Genomic DNA, 11124 nt, shown 5'->3' with positions numbered 1-11124 from the left:
ACCCCATGCAACTGAAAAGGCTGCTTGCTACACACTTGGGCATCATCTTCACTGTCAGACCTGCTGCTTCCAGCTTGGCTTCATCCAGCGACCCTTTAGCAGAGAGCACTTCAGACCATCAGAGGTTGAGGGAGCAGTGACCAAAAAGCAGCTTGATATCAGCTGCACAGGACTCAGGGCCTGCTTCCTGTGTGGCAGTCCAGTACTAAGAAGTGCTTTGCGCGCTTTTTGTCAGTACTAACTTATCTTGCTCAGAAAACACCCTGTACAAAAAAAATACCACATTAGCCACTGTCAACCTTTCCTTTTGAAATTTTACTTCTGTTCCTCGTTATTTGCCTGGCGTCATTTCAGAGATCAATTTTGTTTCCTTTGCAGGTATGCTCATTCACTGTCTCATTTTTCCAGCTATCATCTTTGGGAATCAATATTTCACCATTTAATTCTGTTCCAAATGAGTTTCCAGGGATCACATTTTTGGAACTCAATCTGGGATGACATGCGAGGAGCAGAGCATCCACAGGCCCGGTCAGCCCATTTTCTTTTTGAGCTCGGTCCGGGGGTTCCGCTCTGCTTTGTAAAGGGAGACCCTGGGAGCTCAGTCCGGCCACGTGCCTCACAACAGGGCCGATGCCAGGGCCACTGCAGCCCCAGGGCAGCTGAGAGGGGCCGCGCTGGGGGGGGGCGAAGGGTGGGGCTGGGGCGTTTGCGACATCACAGTGCGTCACAACGCAGGGCTGGTATTGAGGCCATCAGCAGGCAGCGGCTGCTCCACTTTGGCCTGGGCCAGCGGTGAGTGCAGCAGCAGGGGGAAGGCTCTGCTGGGCCGGGCGCAAACACCCACCCGCGAGGGGTTTGGGAGCCTGCAGTGGTGGCAGTGAGCGCTCAGGGGAGCCTGCGAGCAGCTCTCTGGGCAGTCGCCACCAGCGCTGGCCTCAGCCCCTGCTGCCTCCCAGCACCTTCGCCCCCACTCCTACCTGACCCCAGGGGCTGTGGCTCCTGGCCCCGCACCCCCAGCCGTGCGCGAGCTCCCACCCAGCCCCACTGACCTCCCCTCTCTCACCTCTTCCAGATCATGGCTTTGGCGTTTCTCTTCTCGTTGTTGGCGCAGAGAGTGCCATGTGTTGGCGAGGTGTTGGATGCAGACACGCTCGACCGCATGCAGCAGCGTGAGGTCTATCTGCGAGAGCAGATGGCAAAGCTGCTGAAGGAGATGGAACAATGCAGAACGGATGCGCGACCCTCGCGCTTCTTTGCAGTGCGGCCCTGGCTAATTTGGGCCTTGGCTGTACTGCTGCTTTTCCTGGTCTTCCGCTACATCCGCGACCGCTACAGGGAAAGGCAAGAGAGAATGTTCTACCATGAAATGATGGAGATGTGGGAAGAATACGAAAGGGAGCTGAGGAAGCCGGTGTGCCATGGAGACCCCGACGACATTACCTACACGAGCAGGTTTTACCCGGAGTTCTCCATCTGGCCGCTGAAGAGCAGGACACAGACGTGCAAGGTGGTGGCAGAGCTGGTGGATGAACTTCTGAACACGTGTCAGATAGTTCCAAAGAGCTACTTCCTGCCACGGCCGCAGCCAGCCATTGGGGTGGGTGTTGGCTTTGAAGGCAGCGGTCCCCAAGGGTGCTACATTGTCTACCGCATGCTCGTGCCCCTGAAGGCACCCCCAGGACACATCTTCCACTTGGAGGTGGGCCCCAGGGCGAGGATAGGGGTGAGGAACTCCCGCATCCGCGTGGAGTTCCAGTGCACGTGCATAAGGGAGCAGCAGTTTCAGGACATGCTCTGCTTCCTCCACCACCCTGCGGACCGGCTGAGGAAAAAGCAGATGCCCAGCCTCCTGCAAACCCTCTGCACCGACTGCCACCTGGACATGGAGAAAACCGCAGCCTGGTTCCAGGAGCTGGTGAAAGCAGCCTGGGCGCTTATGCCTGTGTCAAACACAACGCAGCTCGAGTTGCTGCCCTCCAAACGACACTGCAAGCTCAAGCTGACCACCACCTCCGGCAAAGTCCTCTGGATCGAGCTCCTGCTCGGGACGCAGAAAAAGGACTCGGACACGTTCCTGACCTTTGAGTAGGCAGGGGCGGTCGTTAGCAGCAGCACGAGGTGGCCGCAGGGACGCACTGCTTCACCAAACAGCCAGGCACGCCTGGCGCAACACATTCCATCGCAAACATCTGCAGCTCCGTGTCCCTGCGCTGGAAGGTGGCTTCAAAACCACTGACGCCCCACCCTACTTGCCACCTGCTCCAGAGCTGAGCATGCTGGCCATGGAGAAGACACTGCTCAACAAGCAGGTGGAAGTTCTCTCCAGAGGAAAACCACACCCGAGGGAGCCACACCCCACGCAGGTGAAGAGGCCGCTGCATGGACGCTTGAAGCAGAGACTCCTGTCAACAGCTGGGCAGAGACCCACCCACCTCTCCGTCTGGGTCCATTTGCTCTGCAAGCCTGGGCCTCTACAAAAAGGGGAGAAACGCTCTGCTCCCTGAGCGTCCTGCCCAAGGAGATGCCCCCAGAGCCAGCGCCCAGTGCTGTGGTGAGACGGCTTTACAATCATAGAATCACCAAGGCTAGAAAAGACCTCAAGATCATCCAGTCCAACCACCCACCTATCACCACTATTTCCCACCATTCCCGCAGAAACCCACGTAATGCTCCCCATCATTCATTCTACCTCTGGCAAAGGACACACCATGTTGCGACACAAGCTCCCAGGGGAACTGAACCCTCCACTGACTCTCCTTACCCAGTCCTGCCCTTGTTGAAGCCTCCCTGCAACTCATTCTCCTGCATGCCTGATCCAATTACGCACTTCCAAACTATACATTTTCAGCACAGGCACCAATGCCGATTTGCACCGATACATTGCAGCACCACAGAAGTCACTAGGCAGAGATGGTGCTTTAGACAGTGACATTCCCCCACGTTTTGCAGGAGGTAAATCTGGGTGTGAAAGGATACATTTTTAACCTGACTTCTCTTAACAGGGAACGGCGACTGAGTCCTGATTGCTGATGAAAAAAGGACTACAATGAAGCTCTGCCTCCACCTCGGCAGGAAGAAGCACAACAGCAGCAGCCCTTAGTGGGATGCACGTATCCAGAAATGGCAGCCAACCAATGCAGCTATTTTGCATACGGCTGCGGAAATGAAGCTCTGATCTGTTCTAAAAAATAATAACAATACAGTAAAATAAAATAAAAATCAACAGATTTTTTTATGCTTTCCCTCGTCTACCAGTCTGGTCACCCGGTTGCAGAAGGAGATGAGGCTGGTCAAGCACGACCTGCCTTTCATGAACCCGTGCTGGCTGGCTGGGCCTGATCCCCCGGATGCCACGCACATGCCACGCGATCTCACCCAAAATGATTCGCTCCATAACTTTCCCTGGTACCGAGGTCAGGCTCACAGTCCTGTAGGTCCCCACATTCTCCTTACGGCCCTTCTTGTAGACGGGAGTCACATCAGCAAGCCGCCAATCCTCTGGAACCTCTCCAGATAACCAGGAGCCCTGGTAGATGGCGGAAAGCAGCTCAGCAATCACCCCCGCCACTTCCCTTGTTCCTCCTGTGCCTTTAAGATTTCCGTCTTGAAGAGCGTCCAGGCTTCCTGGACCCCTTTACCCGGAATCAAGGTCTATAGCCTACCGCCATCGCAATGAACCTTACACTGGTGGCAAAACTACTACAGCATGACAACCCGCGTCAACTGCTAGAATGTGTCCAAAACAATGGAGTTAAGACTCTGATCACCACTCATCACAAGGCAGAAGACAGAAGCAGTATCTTGGAAAGAGTAAAGCGGGATGGAGAACACCACTGGGAGGAAACTCTTTTTGGACGGCAAACAAAAGCAACAGGAACTTTTAATTTCATGCTTCTTAACACTGTTGTGCTTTTACCACCTCTAATACGCCCGTTGCTTATATTTATGTTGTATATAAGGGTTTGGCACGTGATAAACCAAGTGACTCCAGTCACCTGAGACATGCAAAGTAATACACAGCACACAGCAATACTTCACTGCCTACTTACCACGACTCTGGGAGCACATGAAATATCAATCCACTGTCTCTAGTGCACAGAGACAACAGGAGATGACCTTACCACTACCACACGTGAATAAGACGAGTAGACCAGAGTCCCGAGGTGGAAAGTGATGGTGTGCTCATCACAGGTTCAGATTGCGTATTAGGAAAACCATCTTTACCATGAGGGTGGTCAAACATGGGAACAGATTAGCTGGAGAAGCCAGACCCTATGCAACTGAAAAGGCTGCTTGCTACACACTTGGGCATCATCTTCACTGTCAGACCTGCTGCTTCCAGCTTGGCTTCATCCAGCGACCCTTTAGCAGAGAGCACTTCAGACCATCAGAGGTTGAGGGAGCAGTGACCAAAAAGCAGCTTGATATCAGCTGCACAGGACTCAGGGCCTGCTTCCTGTGTGGCAGTCCAGTACTAAGAAGTGCTTTGCGCGCTTTTTGTCAGTACTAACTTATCTTGCTCAGAAAACACCCTGTACAAAAAAAAATACCACATTAGCCACTGTCAACCTTTCCTTTTGAAATTTTACTTCTGTTCCTCGTTATTTGCCTGGCGTCATTTCAGAGATCAATTTTGTTTCCTTTGCAGGTATGCTCATTCACTGTCTCATTTTTCCAGCTATCATCTTTGGGAATCAATATTTCACCATTTAATTCTGTTCCAAATGAGTTTCCAGGGATCACATTTTTGGAACTCAATCTGGGATGACATGCGAGGAGCAGAGCATCCACAGGCCCGGTCAGCCCATTTTCTTTTTGAGCTCGGTCCGGGGGTTCCGCTCTGCTTTGTAAAGGGAGACCCTGGGAGCTCAGTCCGGCCACGTGCCTCACAACAGGGCCGATGCCAGGGCCACTGCAGCCCCAGGGCAGCTGAGAGGGGCCGCGCTGGGGGGGGGCGAAGGGTGGGGCTGGGGCGTTTGCGACATCACAGTGCGTCACAACGCAGGGCTGGTATTGAGGCCATCAGCAGGCAGCGGCTGCTCCACTTTGGCCTGGGCCAGCGGTGAGTGCAGCAGCAGGGGGAAGGCTCTGCTGGGCCGGGCGCAAACACCCACCCGCGAGGGGTTTGGGAGCCTGCAGTGGTGGCAGTGAGCGCTCAGGGGAGCCTGCGAGCAGCTCTCTGGGCAGTCGCCACCAGCGCTGGCCTCAGCCCCTGCTGCCTCCCAGCACCTTCGCCCCCACTCCTACCTGACCCCAGGGGCTGTGGCTCCTGGCCCCGCACCCCCAGCCGTGCGCGAGCTCCCACCCAGCCCCACTGACCTCCCCTCTCTCACCTCTTCCAGATCATGGCTTTGGCGTTTCTCTTCTCGTTGTTGGCGCAGAGAGTGCCATGTGTTGGCGAGGTGTTGGATGCAGACACGCTCGACCGCATGCAGCAGCGTGAGGTCTATCTGCGAGAGCAGATGGCAAAGCTGCTGAAGGAGATGGAACAATGCAGAACGGATGCGCGACCCTCGCGCTTCTTTGCAGTGCGGCCCTGGCTAATTTGGGCCTTGGCTGTACTGCTGCTTTTCCTGGTCTTCCGCTACATCCGCGACCGCTACAGGGAAAGGCAAGAGAGAATGTTCTACCATGAAATGATGGAGATGTGGGAAGAATACGAAAGGGAGCTGAGGAAGCCGGTGTGCCATGGAGACCCCGACGACATTACCTACACGAGCAGGTTTTACCCGGAGTTCTCCATCTGGCCGCTGAAGAGCAGGACACAGACGTGCAAGGTGGTGGCAGAGCTGGTGGATGAACTTCTGAACACGTGTCAGATAGTTCCAAAGAGCTACTTCCTGCCACGGCCGCAGCCAGCCATTGGGGTGGGTGTTGGCTTTGAAGGCAGCGGTCCCCAAGGGTGCTACATTGTCTACCGCATGCTCGTGCCCCTGAAGGCACCCCCAGGACACATCTTCCACTTGGAGGTGGGCCCCAGGGCGAGGATAGGGGTGAGGAACTCCCGCATCCGCGTGGAGTTCCAGTGCACGTGCATAAGGGAGCAGCAGTTTCAGGACATGCTCTGCTTCCTCCACCACCCTGCGGACCGGCTGAGGAAAAAGCAGATGCCCAGCCTCCTGCAAACCCTCTGCACCGACTGCCACCTGGACATGGAGAAAACCGCAGCCTGGTTCCAGGAGCTGGTGAAAGCAGCCTGGGCGCTTATGCCTGTGTCAAACACAACGCAGCTCGAGTTGCTGCCCTCCAAACGACACTGCAAGCTCAAGCTGACCACCACCTCCGGCAAAGTCCTCTGGATCGAGCTCCTGCTCGGGACGCAGAAAAAGGACTCGGACACGTTCCTGACCTTTGAGTAGGCAGGGGCGGTCGTTAGCAGCAGCACGAGGTGGCCGCAGGGACGCACTGCTTCACCAAACAGCCAGGCACGCCTGGCGCAACACATTCCATCGCAAACATCTGCAGCTCCGTGTCCCTGCGCTGGAAGGTGGCTTCAAAACCACTGACGCCCCACCCTACTTGCCACCTGCTCCAGAGCTGAGCATGCTGGCCATGGAGAAGACACTGCTCAACAAGCAGGTGGAAGTTCTCTCCAGAGGAAAACCACACCCGAGGGAGCCACACCCCACGCAGGTGAAGAGGCCGCTGCATGGACGCTTGAAGCAGAGACTCCTGTCAACAGCTGGGCAGAGACCCACCCACCTCTCCGTCTGGGTCCATTTGCTCTGCAAGCCTGGGCCTCTACAAAAAGGGGAGAAACGCTCTGCTCCCTGAGCGTCCTGCCCAAGGAGATGCCCCCAGAGCCAGCGCCCAGTGCTGTGGTGAGACGGCTTTACAATCATAGAATCACCAAGGCTAGAAAAGACCTCAAGATCATCCAGTCCAACCACCCACCTATCACCACTATTTCCCACCATTCCCGCAGAAACCCACGTAATGCTCCCCATCATTCATTCTACCTCTGGCAAAGGACACACCATGTTGCGACACAAGCTCCCAGGGGAACTGAACCCTCCACTGACTCTCCTTACCCAGTCCTGCCCTTGTTGAAGCCTCCCTGCAACTCATTCTCCTGCATGCCTGATCCAATTACGCACTTCCAAACTATACATTTTCAGCACAGGCACCAATGCCGATTTGCACCGATACATTGCAGCACCACAGAAGTCACTAGGCAGAGATGGTGCTTTAGACAGTGACATTCCCCCACGTTTTGCAGGAGGTAAATCTGGGTGTGAAAGGATACATTTTTAACCTGACTTCTCTTAACAGGGAACGGCGACTGAGTCCTGATTGCTGATGAAAAAAGGACTACAATGAAGCTCTGCCTCCACCTCGGCAGGAAGAAGCACAACAGCAGCAGCCCTTAGTGGGATGCACGTATCCAGAAATGGCAGCCAACCAATGCAGCTATTTTGCATACGGCTGCGGAAATGAAGCTCTGATCTGTTCTAAAAAATAATAACAATACAGTAAAATAAAATAAAAATCAACAGATTTTTTTATGCTTTCCCTCGTCTACCAGTCTGGTCACCCGGTTGCAGAAGGAGATGAGGCTGGTCAAGCACGACCTGCCTTTCATGAACCCGTGCTGGCTGGCTGGGCCTGATCCCCCGGATGCCACGCACATGCCACGCGATCTCACCCAAAATGATTCGCTCCATAACTTTCCCTGGTACCGAGGTCAGGCTCACAGTCCTGTAGGTCCCCACATTCTCCTTACGGCCCTTCTTGTAGACGGGAGTCACATCAGCAAGCCGCCAATCCTCTGGAACCTCTCCAGATAACCAGGAGCCCTGGTAGATGGCGGAAAGCAGCTCAGCAATCACCCCCGCCACTTCCCTTGTTCCTCCTGTGCCTTTAAGATTTCCGTCTTGAAGAGCGTCCAGGCTTCCTGGACCCCTTTACCCGGAATCAAGGTCTATAGCCTACCGCCATCGCAATGAACCTTACACTGGTGGCAAAACTACTACAGCATGACAACCCGCGTCAACTGCTAGAATGTGTCCAAAACAATGGAGTTAAGACTCTGATCACCACTCATCACAAGGCAGAAGACAGAAGCAGTATCTTGGAAAGAGTAAAGCGGGATGGAGAACACCACTGGGAGGAAACTCTTTTTGGACGGCAAACAAAAGCAACAGGAACTTTTAATTTCATGCTTCTTAACACTGTTGTGCTTTTACCACCTCTAATACGCCCGTTGCTTATATTTATGTTGTATATAAGGGTTTGGCACGTGATAAACCAAGTGACTCCAGTCACCTGAGACATGCAAAGTAATACACAGCACACAGCAATACTTCACTGCCTACTTACCACGACTCTGGGAGCACATGAAATATCAATCCACTGTCTCTAGTGCACAGAGACAACAGGAGATGACCTTACCACTACCACACGTGAATAAGACGAGTAGACCAGAGTCCCGAGGTGGAAAGTGATGGTGTGCTCATCACAGGTTCAGATTGCGTATTAGGAAAACCATCTTTACCATGAGGGTGGTCAAACATGGGAACAGATTAGCTGGAGAAGCCAGACCCTATGCAACTGAAAAGGCTGCTTGCTACACACTTGGGCATCATCTTCACTGTCAGACCTGCTGCTTCCAGCTTGGCTTCATCCAGCGACCCTTTAGCAGAGAGCACTTCAGACCATCAGAGGTTGAGGGAGCAGTGACCAAAAAGCAGCTTGATATCAGCTGCACAGGACTCAGGGCCTGCTTCCTGTGTGGCAGTCCAGTACTAAGAAGTGCTTTGCGCGCTTTTTGTCAGTACTAACTTATCTTGCTCAGAAAACACCCTGTACAAAAAAAATACCACATTAGCCACTGTCAACCTTTCCTTTTGAAATTTTACTTCTGTTCCTCGTTATTTGCCTGGCGTCATTTCAGAGATCAATTTTGTTTCCTTTGCAGGTATGCTCATTCACTGTCTCATTTTTCCAGCTATCATCTTTGGGAATCAATATTTCACCATTTAATTCTGTTCCAAATGAGTTTCCAGGGATCACATTTTTGGAACTCAATCTGGGATGACATGCGAGGAGCAGAGCATCCACAGGCCCGGTCAGCCCATTTTCTTTTTGAGCTCGGTCCGGGGGTTCCGCTCTGCTTTGTAAAGGGAGACCCTGGGAGCTCAGTCCGGCCACGTGCCTCACAACAGGGCCGATGCCAGGGCCACTGCAGCCCCAGGGCAGCTGAGAGGGGCCGCGCTGGGGGGGGGCGAAGGGTGGGGCTGGGGCGTTTGCGACATCACAGTGCGTCACAACGCAGGGCTGGTATTGAGGCCATCAGCAGGCAGCGGCTGCTCCACTTTGGCCTGGGCCAGCGGTGAGTGCAGCAGCAGGGGGAAGGCTCTGCTGGGCCGGGCGCAAACACCCACCCGCGAGGGGTTTGGGAGCCTGCAGTGGTGGCAGTGAGCGCTCAGGGGAGCCTGCGAGCAGCTCTCTGGGCAGTCGCCACCAGCGCTGGCCTCAGCCCCTGCTGCCTCCCAGCACCTTCGCCCCCACTCCTACCTGACCCCAGGGGCTGTGGCTCCTGGCCCCGCACCCCCAGCCGTGCGCGAGCTCCCACCCAGCCCCACTGACCTCCCCTCTCTCACCTCTTCCAGATCATGGCTTTGGCGTTTCTCTTCTCGTTGTTGGCGCAGAGAGTGCCATGTGTTGGCGAGGTGTTGGATGCAGACACGCTCGACCGCATGCAGCAGCGTGAGGTCTATCTGCGAGAGCAGATGGCAAAGCTGCTGAAGGAGATGGAACAATGCAGAACGGATGCGCGACCCTCGCGCTTCTTTGCAGTGCGGCCCTGGCTAATTTGGGCCTTGGCTGTACTGCTGCTTTTCCTGGTCTTCCGCTACATCCGCGACCGCTACAGGGAAAGGCAAGAGAGAATGTTCTACCATGAAATGATGGAGATGTGGGAAGAATACGAAAGGGAGCTGAGGAAGCCGGTGTGCCATGGAGACCCCGACGACATTACCTACACGAGCAGGTTTTACCCGGAGTTCTCCATCTGGCCGCTGAAGAGCAGGACACAGACGTGCAAGGTGGTGGCAGAGCTGGTGGATGAACTTCTGAACACGTGTCAGATAGTTCCAAAGAGCTACTTCCTGCCACGGCCGCAGCCAGCCATTGGGGTGGGTGTTGGCTTTGAAGGCAGCGGTCCCCAAGGGTGCTACATTGTCTACCGCATGCTCGTGCCCCTGAAGGCACCCCCAGGACACATCTTCCACTTGGAGGTGGGCCCCAAGGCGAGGATAGGGGTGAGGAACTCCCGCATCCGCGTGGAGTTCCAGTGCACGTGCATAAGGGAGCAGCAGTTTCAGGACATGCTCTGCTTCCTCCACCACCCTGCGGACCGGCTGAGGAAAAAGCAGATGCCCAGCCTCCTGCAAACCCTCTGCACCGACTGCCACCTGGACATGGAGAAAACCGCAGCCTGGTTCCAGGAGCTGGTGAAAGCAGCCTGGGCGCTTATGCCTGTGTCAAACACAACGCAGCTCGAGTTGCTGCCCTCCAAACGACACTGCAAGCTCAAGCTGACCACCACCTCCGGCAAAGTCCTCTGGATCGAGCTCCTGCTCGGGACGCAGAAAAAGGACTCGGACACGTTCCTGACCTTTGAGTAGGCAGGGGCGGTCGTTAGCAGCAGCACGAGGTGGCCGCAGGGACGCACTGCTTCACCAAACAGCCAGGCACGCCTGGCGCAACACATTCCATCGCAAACATCTGCAGCTCCGTGTCCCTGCGCTGGAAGGTGGCTTCAAAACCACTGACGCCCCACCCTACTTGCCACCTGCTCCAGAGCTGAGCATGCTGGCCATGGAGAAGACACTGCTCGACAAGCAGGTGGAAGTTCTCTCCAGAGGAAAACCACACCCGAGGGAGCCACACCCCACGCAGGTGAAGAGGCCGCTGCATGGACGCTTGAAGCAGAGACTCCTGTCAACAGCTGGGCAGAGACCCACCCACCTCTCCGTCTGGGTCCATTTGCTCTGCAAGCCTGGGCCTCTACAAAAAGGGGAGAAACACTCTGCTCCCTGAGCGTCCTGCCCAAGGAGATGCCCCCAGAGCCAGCGCCCAGTGCTGTGGTGAGACGGCTTTACAATCATAGAATCACCAAGG

General features: G+C 55.1%; 3 protein-coding genes across 3 annotated transcripts; all 3 read left to right on the top strand.

Moving 5' to 3' along the window:
* Nucleotides 1–776: 776 nt before the first annotated feature.
* Nucleotides 777–3389, top strand: LOC121110921 (inositol 1,4,5-trisphosphate receptor-interacting protein-like 1). Its single transcript, XM_040701844.2, has 3 exons — nucleotides 777–792; nucleotides 1073–2551; nucleotides 3003–3389. Exon 2 carries the CDS (start codon nucleotides 1076–1078, stop codon nucleotides 2087–2089), a length of 1014 nt encoding a protein of 337 aa, XP_040557778.1. The 5' UTR covers nucleotides 777–792; nucleotides 1073–1075; the 3' UTR covers nucleotides 2090–2551; nucleotides 3003–3389.
* A 1657-nt stretch (nucleotides 3390–5046) lies between these two features.
* Nucleotides 5047–7659, top strand: LOC121113272 (inositol 1,4,5-trisphosphate receptor-interacting protein-like 1). Its single transcript, XM_040701843.2, has 3 exons — nucleotides 5047–5062; nucleotides 5343–6821; nucleotides 7273–7659. Exon 2 carries the CDS (start codon nucleotides 5346–5348, stop codon nucleotides 6357–6359), a length of 1014 nt encoding a protein of 337 aa, XP_040557777.1. The 5' UTR covers nucleotides 5047–5062; nucleotides 5343–5345; the 3' UTR covers nucleotides 6360–6821; nucleotides 7273–7659.
* Nucleotides 7660–9288: 1629 nt separating this feature from the next.
* Nucleotides 9289–10831, top strand: LOC121110920 (inositol 1,4,5-trisphosphate receptor-interacting protein-like 1). Its single transcript, XM_046942135.1, has 2 exons — nucleotides 9289–9331; nucleotides 9612–10831. Exon 2 carries the CDS (start codon nucleotides 9615–9617, stop codon nucleotides 10626–10628), a length of 1014 nt encoding a protein of 337 aa, XP_046798091.1. The 5' UTR covers nucleotides 9289–9331; nucleotides 9612–9614; the 3' UTR covers nucleotides 10629–10831.
* Nucleotides 10832–11124: the final 293 nt, after the last annotated feature.

This window comes from Gallus gallus, chromosome 5, assembly GCF_016699485.2.
Source record: "Gallus gallus isolate bGalGal1 chromosome 5, bGalGal1.mat.broiler.GRCg7b, whole genome shotgun sequence".
NCBI classification, from domain to species: Eukaryota; Metazoa; Chordata; class Aves; order Galliformes; family Phasianidae; genus Gallus; species Gallus gallus.
The sequence above is the reverse complement of the archived record's forward strand: the minus strand, read 5'-3'. Positions and strand labels throughout refer to the sequence as shown.